The 14911-nt window shown below is 36.2% G+C and overlaps 1 protein-coding gene across 3 annotated transcripts in view; it reads left to right on the top strand.

Annotated features, from left to right (window-relative positions):
- Positions 1 to 14911, top strand: part of EIPR1 (EARP complex and GARP complex interacting protein 1) — a 217278-nt gene that overhangs the window by 135348 nt on the left and 67019 nt on the right. For all 3 annotated transcript variants that reach the window (XM_020965872.2, XM_078149746.1, XM_020965873.2), the window contains one exon: positions 4716 to 4872. In XM_020965872.2, the coding sequence (XP_020821531.1) occupies positions 4716 to 4872 (157 nt within the window). The remainder of the gene's footprint in view (positions 1 to 4715; positions 4873 to 14911) is intronic.

Below are 14911 nucleotides of genomic sequence, written 5' to 3'. Positions count from 1 at the left end.
ATTTGGTGAGTTTCTGAAAATAGCTGCCTTAACTCCTTGAACCAATTGAATACTACTTTCTCAACAGCTTTTATAGCTTTAGGAATTTTTTGGATCACTAATATCAAAAGGTACATGCTGAACATACAGTAAATGAGTGATGTGGTTGATATCAAGGTTATTTATAATTTTCTTTCTACTAATGGGAAACAGATCTAATGAGAGTTTCTTTTGTTTTTCCAATTTTTATTCAGGGGACTTTAGAAATTTGACAAGCAAAAGGTCAAGTAGCTTCTTAAAAGGAATTTTCTGAGAGCTTTTATGGAATCTGAAAAAATTGTATATTCTAATATATGGTTTTTTATTAAGTTTACTTAAGATGTGGCAAATTGAACAAGATTACAAATTTGATTTAATGTTTGCAGCATTAGGAACTCATTTTAACTCACTAATGCATGTCCATTAGTGACTGGAGGATTTCCCAGAGTGTCCAGCTAGGGTCACTTTAACCTTGCAATAATAATAATAATAATAATAATAATAATAATAATAATAATAATAATAATAATAATAATAATATCACATTTACCAGCATGTGCCTCACAAATATCTTGTGGGGCAGGTAGCTCAAACATTATTTCCATTTTACAAATGACAAAGTTGAGGTTCAGAGAAATAAACATAATGTACCCAGATCATACATTCAGTAAATATTAGAGTGGGTCTTGAGTTCAGGTCTTTTACTTCAACATTGCTCCTGGTAGGGTTGAGGGGCAAGGTGTCATAAAGATTTCAACATTTCAAGGACTTTATGCCAAAATTATTATGAAAATTCAAAGATTAAATATAGTTATGGGTGCCATGGAAGACCAAAACCATTATAAAACATTTTCATCCTACTTATTACAGCGTATTTTTAAATTCCAGGAGCTCTGGCTACTACTTCTGAAAATATGGGGACTCTAGGTTGTTATTGAGATTATCTGAACATTTAATCAATGAGATTGGAAGTAGGAAGACAGGGGAGGTCCCTACTGTGCCACCGCTATGCTTTCTATGAATAAGTGAACCAAAAAAATTTTTTTAATAAGCACTTGCCATGTGCCAAGCATTATGTTAAATATCATGAATACAAATACAAAAACGAGAAACTTCCTGCTATTGAGGAGCTCATACTCTAATTGGGGGAGACAACAGAGCCAAGAAAAGCCATACTGTAAGCTTACACATAATGATAGCCTGGGTCCATTGGCCCTTCAAAACAGTGGGTTAAATTAATCATATTCACTTTATATATCCAGATGGATAAATATAAATATGTCAAAAGTATGTATGTACATACATACCTATGTATGTATGTATATGTGTGTAGTATTTATCTCTAAAGCAGTAGTTCTTAATTTGAGGTCCATGAACTTGTTTTGAAACTTTTTTTGACAAATGTATGTACTGTATTTCAGGATAAATGGTTTCCTTTGTGATTTTATTTGATGCATTTATAAAAACTTTATTCTGAAAAGGAGTCTATAGGTTTTATCAGACCAAATACCTTAGATCCAAGATACAGAAAAGGTTAAGAACTCCTATTCTAAAGGTGTTAGATCAGAATGTTAGTGATTCCTATAATTGTTCTAATTACAAGAGATTATTGATAATTTTAAGTGTGTTCTTTCTTCTTTATATATATATAATATATATTATATTTTACACACACACACATGCACACAGATATCTATCTATCTATCTATCTATATCTATATTTATATCTATATCTATATCTATCACTTCAGTTGGTGCTTTTCAGTTTTTCTATTAAGTGTACCACAATCCTTATAGTTACTTGGGTTCAAAACCTCAGAGTCATTATTGCCAAGAGCCAAGCAGAACAGGCCTTCCACCACTACCACAGCCCCATACCGAGAGCATACGGGAATTTCCCCTTCCTCCTAGCCTTCCTGCCAAAGTCCCTTTACCCCTTTTTCTCCTGGCTATGAGATGGATGTGCCACACATAACTTAATGAACAGAGAGTCATCAACACAATCCTTCAAGTAAGGTGGAGGAATACTAGGCCTTAATATCTGCCTTGCCATTAAACCATCTGGACATGTACACATTACCATCTACCCTGCTGCTGTATCCTAAGGACTCCTTGCCTTCCATACCCTGCTTGAATCTGTTGTCTCCCCCAGTTAGAGTGTGAGCTCCTCAATAGCAGGAAGTTTCTTATTTGTACTCATGACACTTAACATAATGCTTGGCACATAGTAAGTGCTTATTAACATTTTTTTTTTGGTTCACTTATTCATAGAAAGCATAGTCACTGGTTTCGAGTTATTTATGATCTAATGAAGAAAAGGTAGCTGCATGTAGATTATTTTCTGTAATGGACTTATTTTCTTTGCATTTTTAGTTTGGGGGTTGAGGTTATTTGATTATTTCAAGGCAACCTCCATTTCTCTCTTTCAATTTATGAAGAAGTAGAATTGACAGTAATCCTCAAAGGGAGTGGAGGGCGTTAGATTGATTGCTCTGACGTGGAATGTAATTGTCAACATAGGGATATGTTGGTTGCTTAAGGTTGGGAATGGGAGAAACAAATGAAAAGAATTGTTTGGGATTTCCTGACTAGAGCTAAAGTGAGTAGGAGTGTAGTGCCCGGTGAGAGATGTCACATGGCCAGCATACACAGAGAGTTGGACTGGGAATCCAAAGGAGGTCATTTAGGTTGGACAGCAGGATGACTTCTTTGAAGAAATGACAGTAATTAGTGGATTAAAAAAGTAACTTAGTAGCGTTTTGGCCTGATTGAAAAGCAAAGACAAAGGGGCTAGAGAGGTTAGTGAAGATATATATGTGCATATATGTGTGTTTATATGTGTGTGTATAGATGATATATAAGAATACCTGGCTAGTAAGCCAAATTCTTCTAGGTAATAATGTGTACAGTATAAGAATTTGGTTCATTATTTTTTTCAGCAGCTAGGTAACCTGGTGGATAGAGTGCTGGATGTGGAGTCAGGAAGAGCTGGGTTAAATCCTGCCTTGAATAACATGCTAATTGTATGACCCTGGGCAAGTCTCTTGACCTCTGTCACCCTCAGTTTCCTTATATTTAAATTAAGATAATATCACCTACCAAACAGGGGATTAAACAAGATAATCTATGTCAAACCCATTATAAACCTTTAAGTAATGTACAAATGTTAGCTACCAAGTATTACTATAAACTTTATTTGCACTTGGGAGCAGTGCCTGGCCACCTGTGATTTCTCTCATATGAAAACTATTTTTTTTTCTAAAATAGTTTCTACCCTATGCTTTCTGTTGTTTTGCATTCTGGTGTGAGTTCTAATTCATTTAGGGTGATGACCACAATTCAGTTCTCAGTGTTCTATTACTTTTCAGATTGGAAGTTTATAATCTGACCTTTAATTAAGATAGTGTGTAAGCTCTGCCTTTTTGGGGAAATAATGTTTTATGTATTTGCTTTGTTTTTGGCATTTCATAATAAGCCAATCTCTTTCTCAGTTACTGTGACATTTTTTTTCTGCCTTAGTCAAATCTCTTTGAGTTAGCAGACACACCTGCAATCAAAGGTATCTAATTGAAATTCACAAATGACCAAACTCTATTTCTGATATAGACAGAAGTCATTGTAACCTGTTTTCTGAGTTAAAATGGGAACATTAGCATCAGAAAGTCACAAGTTGCTATTGCTGTTCCTAAGCATCTATTCCATCATCACTACTGTGTAAGATTTAATTAGGTGTGTCCTTACCAAATAGCTTTAGAACTTAGTGCTACTGTGTTGTTAGATAGGTGGGTATGGTTTCTTGAAGTCAAGAAATGTGGTATATGTCTTTCTATACTCCATAATTCATGGCATAGTGCTTTTCAAATAGTTAAGCATCAGTTGGTTGGTTGGGTGGTTAGTTGAAATTAGATAATTACATTTCAAAAGTGAAAAGTTGAGACAACCTTTTGAAACTAGAAAATGAATACTTGTTCTTTTAAGATGTCCTTCTTTTCGGGTTCGAATGAGTTCTTTTATTTATGAAGTTGTTACTTAGTCTTCTGGTGACATAAAACTTTTATTTTCTGCCATCAACATTGGTAGATGTAATACTTTTCATTCATATGTTATTGTTTTCTGATGAAATTCTAAGGAATGCAGATACTTTTCCACAATTTTGCTTTCAGAATTAAAAACAGAATTTTATCATAATAATATGGATTTTTTAAAATGGTGAATTACAGTGACAGCTATTCCACATATGCTACTAGTTTAACTAACTAAATAAATAAAACTAATAAAACTACTGAAAAAAAACATATTTTCAAAAGTTGGGCTTAGCCTTAGTAGTAGTACCTAAACACTTTATGATGGTGTTTTCAGACTTTTGTTTTCCCTTTTATGTGAAGAATTGCCTAGGAAGAGGGGAAGAAAATTGATTTTGAGGAAATTAAATTTTCATCTGTAATAAAATGTTGGTTTTTAAAACAAGGAAAGCTACTTAAATGCATGCTGATCATGAGTGGTGCTGTGAACTGATTTCTGACTTAAGGTGTATGTCTCTCTCTGTTCTCTGTTTGCTGCATGCCACTTATTATGAAATTTTAAATATTTTAAAGTGCAGATGTGAGCTGCTTCTGGATTTGTGTAAATGTTGATGCGTTGTATACTAAATGTGTGCCACATACCATGCTCTGTTGACATTATCCTCTTTTGCTTAGCTTCAGACAGTAAAGTCATGACCTGTGCGGCTGTGTGGAGGATGCCGAAGGAATTGGAATCAGGCAGTCATGAATCCCCTGATGATTCATCAAGCACCACTCAGACCCTGGAGCTACTCTGTCACCTTGACAACACAGCCCATGGCAACATGGCCTGGTAGGATTCTGCATATTTTATATACTCAGAACAAGCCTGAAGGATAGACCAGAGCTCTTAGTTTGTACAGATTTATATTGCAGAAGCTATATTACACACTTAAAAACTATTCTTTTTTTCAAAAAAATGGTACAGATTGATTTTTTTTGGTCCCAGATGTTTTGTCTATTAGAAACATTTATGTGTAGCCCTGCCACATGCCTGGCTGAACAGCGTGTCTCCTGTCCTTCTGTGCTTTTTAACTTTCATGTAAAAATCAGTGCTGCACATGGCTACTTGACTTAATTAAAAAAAAGTCAGTCATTGAATAGTACATCATTTTTATATTTCTCTTTAGCTTCATAAATACCTTTTATTTCAGATTTTTTAGGCATAAAGTTTTAATTTTTTGTTTGAGGTTGAAGTTCATAATTTTTATCCAATATGGAATTCTATGTGTATGTATGTACGTATGTATATATACATATTTGTATACAGATACATGCATATTTTTATATACCATGTCTCACAAATACTCCCTGCCTTTGTAGTCACATTTATCTCTCCCATTTGATGTTTGAAATGGAAGTAATTCATTGTACATTTACTAGCCAGTTGCTTTGTAGATCCACAGCATAGGATTTTACCATAGTCACAACACCCAGCCCACCGCCTTAGAGCAATTATTGCCTAGTATCACTAAGTACCAGCAACAAAAATACATAGGAATAAGGGTAGAGCTGGAAATACTTTTTAGAGTATAGAATTATACATGATCTCAGAATCAGATAGGCAGATCCTGAGTAATTTATGGGTCTCATATTGGGGGGAGGTAAGAGAGACTGTAGTGTGGATTTGTATTCAAAAACATAAAAACAGTCGTCCTTTTTGTACAGAGAGTTTTAAAAAATTGATCATATTCTCTTCCGTGTATAATCATATTTTCATAATAAACTTTCAAATATCAGTGTGGTGAAGTGGACCTTTTCCTGGGGATTATCCAAAGTAGTGACTAAATCCAATAGTAATTTACTTGTGGCTTTGAAATGCATTTTTATTTACTTTGTAGTAGTTTTACTTTTTACTTATTTTGTTGCTGTTGGGTCATTTACTTATATTTGCTTAGGAAGTTCAGTATACAAAGAATATGAAAATTAGTTTATAATTCCAGAGGTGCTCACTCACCAGTGGTTGGGGAGACAGATCATAAACTTGTTAATTAACAAAGGGAAACTAACATCAGATTACAGATTTTTGGTGGCTAATCCTCCAATGGAAAATTACTATACTTTGAGTGATTTTTCATCATAGAGAAAATAAAAATAATAAGCAGTATCCTTAGACATAAAAGCAATCATAACCCCTTCCTCTGGGGTTTATGTGCCTTTGATTAACATCCTTTTCAAAAGCCACCACTTCATCAAAAACTCACTGCAGTTGAACATTTTGGTACCATCCACAGATGGAATTAAACAAATTCAAACTGGGAAGGTTTGGGGCATTACATTTAAAAATCTGTCTGTCTATCTATCTATCTATCTATCTATCTATCTGTCTATCTATCTATCTATCTATCTATCTATCTGTCTGTCTGTCTGTCTGTCTGTCTGTCTGTCTATCTATCTATCTATCTGTCTATTTATCTATCTATCTGTCTATCTAATCTATCTATAATATTGAATAACAGATAGGCCATAAGCATTGGAATCAAGAGACCTCAGCTATACTCTTTTCTCTCATCCTACTAGCTGTCTGATCCGAATCAAATTATTTTATCAAACACAGAATAGTATGGCGGTCCAGGACACTGACCCTAGAAACAGGGGAGCTGGTTTCAAATACTGCCTTTCATACTTACTCCCTGTATGACCTTGGGGCAAGTCACTTAATGTCCCTGATCTTCGGGGATTTGTCTCTGAGGCTCATTACAGCTTAGGTCCTTGATTCTTTGACATGATGACCCCCTCGAGAATCAATTACTTATTTGTAAATTGGACATAATATTATATTACCTACCTTGGAAGACTTTTGTGAGGAAAATGCTTTGTAAGCACTAACGTATTATTGAAATATGAGCTTTATTATTATGTGTACGTGTATAAAGGAAGCATTGTATGTAATGACATTTTAAAGCACTGTGAAAGAGATAACCCAATTGAGTGAACAAGATGGTTTTTGATAACCCTTTCATTTGTGTGAATCTGTGAATGGGGACCTTTTCAATTTGATCACATTGGCAGCTGCATAGGAATGTTATTCTGATGATATTGCCATCACCCAAATTATTTTTGGGAACTCCTTGATAAGGAATTGTCTTTAGAACTTGCCTTTAGTGGTGACAATCTTTATCTTTTGAAGGGTAAATTTGATTTTTAGAAATAGCCACAAGTCATTCAAAACTAAGCCTAGTGAATAAGATATTGGTTAGTTTTAGTGACCTTTTTTTTCCCTTTTCTTCTTCTTTGTTATAAGGATATTTCTTTAAGAGGGCTATATGGGAACATATCAGTGATGAACAAAAGATATCAATAAAAAAATTAAAACAACATCATTTCTTTGCATGCTAGGGATGCCAAATCTTCTGGTTTATCTCCTTGTGACCTGATTGCTAGAAAAGTGTCCTTTGACCAAATTATTTCTGTCACTGGCCATGTGCCAGTTAAAGCAGTTTTGCCTGTTTGCCCTAGAGATCCCAATGTAATCAAAGACTCCTTAGGACCACATCTTGCCTTCATCAGGAAGTTTTAGGACAACAGGTTCTAAGCTGGTTAAAGTTTAGATGGGCTTCACTATGAACAATGGGCCCATTAAATCTTTTTCTCTGGTACACAGTTCCATACAAAGACAAAGCCATTACAGTGCTTTACTGTAATGCCAGGGCACTCTAGTGACTGCTTCTTTAAAAGAGAACAATGGCCTTGCTCCAGAAAGGGAGCATATTCTATGTAGTCACAGGATTGTAGAACTGATAGAGACTTTAGAGAGATCTTTTGATTTGTCACTTTATAGATATAGACACTAAGACCTAGGGAAATTAAGTGACCTGGGATCCCTCAGGATCCCACAGCTCATTAGGTCGAATCTTTTAGAAGAAGGTGTGTTAACTCAGCAAACTTCATGATATTTAGCTAGCCCATGTAAGAATTATCGATTCTCTGTGCCATATTTAAGAACAAGCATTAAAGCCAAAAAGTCAAGTACAAGGCTCACAACACCCTGAATGTGGTCCAGACCAGATTAAAATGTAGCTCCTATTTGATTTTAGTGTGTTCATGTATTAACAACAACAAAAGAAATATATAAATGTGTGGGGGGTTTTTGAAGTTGATATGTAACTTTGAGGGATCTTTATGTATAATTTAGTATCCCTTGTTTATATTTGAGTTTGACACCACTGATTTCAATCATAGCCAAAAAGAGCCCTGTGTTAAAGGACATGAATCCTGTGGAAATTGTCTCCAGAGGAAACCTAGGTAGGATGTTTGGTGGACCTGGATTGTGTCAAACTGGTCCTGAGGGACAGGGCTCATGCAGTTTTTATGGTTGATGAACACAGGTTTGATTGTGGATAGAAAGGGGCACCCAAATCATGGGAGATAGCCCATGAATACTAGGCTAGAATGTAAGCTCCTCGAGACCAAGGACTGGTTTTTGTTTTTGTTTTGTATTTGTATCCCCATTCCCAAGCACAGTGCTCCACACACAGCAAGTACTAAGTTGGTGCTTGCTGGATATAATTGAATTGAATTCCTTACATTAACTATTCCAGATTGTTTCATCTTTCATCAAACCTCCCACCACATTCCAAGAGTCTCCTATTTATGGCAGTTATATAGCAATAGGAAGCAGTACTTCACTGCAAAGGTTGAGACCATCTAATGAGACCTTCCTTGATTCCTCTCCTCCATACCTCAAAATTTCTCAAAGTCTTTACTTATTTTCTTTCCCATCTCAGAGGAAGAGATTTCCATATTCCTTGCTAAAGTTAATCATCCTTCTACCAGCACCTTTGGTACCACGCCCTTCCACCCACTCTAGTTCTGGTTCCACATCCATCCTATCTTTTCATGCATCTTCATTCTGTCTCTTTCTGCTAACTATTCCTCATAGGCTTGTAAACAGAATCTCTAAATGGAAAGGACCTTAGAAGGCTTCTAGGCCAATCCATGCCTGAACAAGTATCCTTGCTACAGAATATCTTCCAAGTCATCTAGCCTTTATGTGAATACTTATAGACACCTCATTCTATTCTTAGAGAACTCTAATTCTTAGAAAGGTTCTCCTTACATCAAGCAATAATTTATCACTTTACAACTTTCATGTATTATTCTTAGTTTTGACCCTTAGGGACAAGTAGAACATGTCTAATCCCTTTTCTAGGTGTCAGCCTTTTAAATACTTGAAGACAGATCTCGTTTGCACTACTCCCCCCTCCCCCCACCTGCTTTTCTAGGCTAAACAACTCCATGTCCTTCCATTGATTCTTGATCTCAAGGCCCTTCACTGTCATTAATTTCCACTGGGATACATTCCAACTTATCAGTGTTCTTCCTGTAATATGGAATATTGAACACTAGGTGTAATCTGACCCTGGTAGACTATAGTGAGACCATCACTTCCTAGTTCTGTACCTTATCCCCTTTCTGATCCAGCCTGTAATTGAATTAGCTTTCTTACCTGCCACTTTTAACTTATCTTGGGCTTATGGCCTACTACAACTGCCAAATCTTTTCCAGAAAAATAAGTTTGACTACATCTCTCCCATATTATACTTGCATAGTTTATTTTTTCAATGAAAGTACAATCCAATATTTTGCATGATTACACATATATGACCTATATCAAATTTCTTGCCTTCTCAGTGAGGAGAGGTGGGAAAGGAGGAAGGGAGAGAATTTGGAACTCAAAGTTTTAAAAATGAATGTTAAAAATTGTTTTTACATGTAACTGGGGAAAAATAAAATACTAAATAAAAGCTAAAAAAAAAGTACAATCCAGCTTTCCCTTAACCATTCAGCTACCATCTCATTTCTTTCTTCCTCTTCACAGCTAAATTTCTTGAAAGAAAAAAAATAGAATGTAGCTGGTGTTTCTACTTTCTTATCACTCACTATCTCCTTAGCTTTTGTAAATCTGACTTCTGTCCCCAATAATTTTCAAGATTGGTTGGTATTATCTTTGGTTTATTTTTCTTTCTAGCTTTAGTTCCTGAATTGAGGTTTTGTTCTATCCCTGCTGCACTTTTGGGTCAGTGGTCAGCCCAGGGTTATGTGGGTTCCTGTACTCACCTGCTTTTTCCAGTGTTAGGTCCCCATGGATTTTTGAAGTTCAGAATATTAGATCTTCAGGGTTCTTTTATAGCATCTCAGGACAGTGTGAAATGAACCTTGGAGCCCTGGGGTGTTGGGGTCCAAGCTGTATTCACAATAATGACTGCTTTAGCTTTTTCAGGGGACCCTTTCAGTCTTGATGATTTTGGACAGAGAAGCCTGTAGACCCTTTTCCGGTTTTCTGGGAAGTTCTAGTTTTGTTTTGTTTGTGCTGGTGCTTCCTTTGCTGGTAGCCCTCTTTCCAGTTGCCTGTTAGCTGCAGGATGACCTGTTTGTGCAATGCTTGAATAAAAGAAGTCGTTTATTGTAGTTTCTTATTTGGTTTCTAAACTCATTTGGTTTCAGGTTTTTGCTGGAGTGTAGGTATGGGGGAACTGGATAGTTGACCCCGTTTAGGCAGCCAGATGGCCAGAAGCCCTATAAAACTCTGATCATATCACTCCTTTGTTAAAAGTCTTTAAATGACATTGTCCATATAATAAAGCAGAAACTGGAGCCTGGCATTTAAGGTGTCCTACACAATCTGGCACTAACTTAACCTTTCTAAGCTCATTGCACAATATCCTCTTTCATGAATCCCAATCATTTCACTATTTCCCAAACATGAATTTTCTTGTGTTATGTCATTTCTTACACTGTAATAGTTTGCAAAATCCTTGAGCAGTGTGTATTCTTCTTCCATTAATACAGGTCACAATCTGTCCGTTTCTGATTAAATGATTTTCACGAGTTGTTGGACCAAAAATTCATGACTTCTTGGGTAACCATGCAGTGGTGATGAACCTTTATGAACTTAACTAAACTCTTCTGATACTCTCTTGGTATTACTTTATGGCAGCAAGATGTGGAATTCTACAGTTTCCAACCAATTAAAAAGGAATATCATACAGAGGAACAGACGATAATGGAGTTCTTTATGTATGTGAGCAGACTGTAACATATAACTAGTGAGGAGTTTCAAAGAAGAAAAGTGGTAAAATACATCGTTAAGGAAAATGATAGGAGAACATGAGATAGTAATGTGGTAAGGGTGACAAACTACAATCCAACCAGAGTACTCCAATGGCACTCTTACAATGCAAGGCTACAGTCTCTACCATTGGAGGGAACTTCCAAATCAATGAAATCACAGATCCATTTGAGTATTAAAGAATTTCTCCAAAAATATAGTTTGTTACCTGACCTATATTCAAAAACTTTGCAGTTTTCTAGGTCCTTCCAGAGGTTGTGTCCTACTGTTGTAACCTTTGAGAACCCAGAGTCAACTTGTTTTCCGAAATGAGGTATAAGAGTAAAATAATGGAGGCCCTTTCACTTATGCTTATCCTTATACCTAGAATGCCCTTGCCTTTCCCCCTCAGTCTCAGTTTTCAAGACCTACCTCAAATACTTCCACTTCCACAAATGCTCCCTGCTGCTCCTTAGCTGGAAGCGATATTTCTTTCATCTGAACTCCCCTTAGGAATTTGTATCTCTCTATCACATTATATTATATTCATTTGTATTCATATAAAGTATGTGTGTTTGGGGCCAAGGACTTTATCTCATTTATCTTTGCATCCCTGTTAGTACCTAGCATAGTGAGTTGTAAACTTAAATCTTTATTGAATGAGTGAATCTATAGAGGGAAAATCTTCCCTGTTCCTCTTTTTTTATTGTGAATTTAATATCTCTCTTGCTTTTGAATCTATGATTTATACTGGAAAGAACAGAACAAAAATGATTAATAGGAAGTTAAAACCCAAGCTAAATGGGATGCTAGTAAGAGTACTTAGCTGCACTTTGTGTTCAAGTCACCAGGCTTGGACAAACTATATTCTGAGCAGTCAATAAAGGTTTACTATATTCCAGGCACTGTACTAAGTTCTGAGGATATAAAGACAGGCCATAAGAGTCTCTGCTGTAAAAAAACCCTTACATTTTGGTGGGGGAGACATCATATAAATAATCAGGTACCTATAAGATCATGCAGAGAAGATGAAAGATTACCTTAGAGGGGAAGCTTCTAGCAGCTGCAGGTACGATGGGGGATAGGCAGGCTGGGAAAGGCTTCCTACAGAAGGTGGCATTAGAGAACTGAGTCTTGAAGGAAGCAAGGGATTTTAAGAGGGGGGAATTGAAGATCTAGAGCATTCCAGACTTGGAGGACATTGAATACAAAGGCACAGAGATAGGAGAGTGAATTTTATGTAAATAAAGCCAAGCCAAGTAAGCCAATATGGCTGGATAGTAGACTACATGGAGAGGAGTAATGTGTAAGATTAGAAAGGCAGGAAGTGTCCAGGTGTGAAGAATTTTAAATACCTAACAAAGGACTTTATATTTGATCCTGAAGGTAATAGGGAGCCACTACTGTTTATCAGAGAGGAGGGGCAACTTGATCAGACCTGAACTTCAGGAAAATCACTTTGAAAGGTGAGAAGCTTGAGGCAAAAAGAAATTAGAAAACTATTATAATAAGGTGATAAGGGCCTGCACTAGGGTAGTGGTATTTGAATAGAGAAGAGGGAACATGTGCGAGATGTTATTAATTAAACTAGAAACAAGGATTTGGCAACTGTTTGGATATGTAGAATAAGTGAAGGTAAAAATGCTATATTGCAAACTTGAGTGCCTGAGAAGATAGTGCTGCCTTCAACAATAATAGGCAGGTTCAGGAGAGGGGATGGTTTTGTGGGAAAGATAATGAATTCTGTTTTGGCAATGTTGAGTTTGAAATGGCTATAATAATAACAATAATAATAATAAAAATTGCTAGCATTTGTGTATTGCTTTAAAATTTGTAGTGTGCTTTACAATCATTATCTCATTTTATCCTCACAACAACCCTGGGAAATAGGGGCTATTATTATTCCCAGGAAACTGAGATTAAGTGGTTGCCCAAGGTCACATGGCTAAGTGTCTGAGTATGGATTTGAATTCAAGTATTCTTGACTTCGCATTCTGTGCTTTCTCCATTGTGGCACCTAGTTATCTATTGGGACATCTAGTTCAAAATGTTCAATGCAGTTGGTGATATAGAATTGTAGTGTAAGAGAGACCATGGCTGCATATGATCTAGGAATCATCAGCATAGAGAAGGTAGAAGAACCCATAGGAACTGTTATCAAGGGAGTGAGAGTACAGAGAAAAAGGAACCCATGACAGAGCCTTGGGGGACACCCACATTTTTATTTTCAATGGTTGACAGTACTACCTAAATTAATTTGCTTATTCAGTGTCCTACCAATCAAACTCTGAAAGGTTTACTTTATAGAACAGGAACATAACAATAATAACATTTTCTGGAAAAACAAAAAGTCAAAAATGTCAAGGGAATTAATGGGGAAAAAATAGTAAGGAATGAGGGCCTAGCAGTGTCAGATCTTAAACTATGTTACAAAGCTGTAATGATCAAAATAGTTTGGTCTTGGGTAAGAAAGAGAGGGGCAGGTAGGTGGTACAGTAGATAAGCGTGCCGGGCCTGAATTCAGTAACACTCCTTTTCCTGAGTTCACATCTGGCCTCAGACACTTACTAGTTGTGTAACCATTGGCAAGCTATTTAACCCTATTTGCCTCAGTTTCCTCATCTGTCAGATGAGCTGGAGAAGGAAATGACAGACCACTCTAGTATCTCTGCTAAGAAAACCCCAAATGGGGTCATGAAAAGTCAGACATGACTGAAAAATAACTGAACAACAACAACAAGAAATAGAGGGATTGATCAAAGAAACACAATCTATAGAAGCAAATGAGCACAGTAGCCTAGTATTTGGTAAACCCAAAGATCTCAGCTATTGGGTCAAGAAACGACTATTTGGAAACACTGTTGGGAAATGTGGGAATTAGTCTAGCAGAAGCTAAGTTTAGACCAACATCTCACACTGTATAACAATATAAACTCCAAATGGTTATATGACTTAGGTATAGAGGGTGACATCATAAACAAATGAGAGGAGCAAAAAATAAAGTACTTATTAGTTTTATACCAGGTGAAGAATTTGTGACCAAACCAGAGATAAAGAGGATCACAGAAGGTAAAATCGACAATTTTGATTAAAGTTAAACAATTTTTGCATAAACAAAACCAGTGCAGCTAAAAGTAGAAAACAAGCAGGTAAATGGAGAAAAAAAAATCTTTGCAGTACATTTTTCTGATAAAGATCTCATTTCTAAGATATATATGGAATTGATTCAAATTTACAAGAATAAGAACCATTCCCCAATTGAAAACTGGTCAGAGGGCAGACTCGGCCCCAGCAGAGCCAGAGTAGGCCTCAAGGGACTGAATCACTGGCAGCAGTGGCAATGACCAAATTTCTCAGCCCGTAGACACCAGAGACAACTTAGAAAGTCAGTAGGAAAGGTCTGTTGGACCCGAGTGAGAGAGGTGCCAGTACAGCCTAGCCCCAGCAAATCCGGATCAGGCCTCGAGAAAGGACTTCAGTGTCTGGTATCAGATGCCTGATGCATAGAATGTGCTTAATAAAGTTTTGTCGAAAGCCTTTGAGCCATTTCTGCCAGAAGTTTTTTTTTTAATGGCATATGATTTAAAATTTCATTTAGAATTTCTCACATCTCACAGTAGAGTAGATATTTTTGTGTATTTACAAATTTGATGGTAATATACTTATTGTTTTAACTATATGACTCTACATTTAAAAAAATTATCATAGCTCTTGATGAAAAACTGTAGAATATTCTATTGCACATTTCTTAGCACTAATAAATTAACTTGTATTTTTAAAA

This window comes from Phascolarctos cinereus, unplaced genomic scaffold (genome assembly GCF_003287225.1).
Source record: "Phascolarctos cinereus isolate Bilbo 61053 unplaced genomic scaffold, phaCin_HiC Scaffold_2;HRSCAF=192, whole genome shotgun sequence".
Classification (NCBI taxonomy): domain Eukaryota; kingdom Metazoa; phylum Chordata; class Mammalia; order Diprotodontia; family Phascolarctidae; genus Phascolarctos; species Phascolarctos cinereus.
This window is presented reverse-complemented; position numbering and strand designations above follow the sequence as displayed.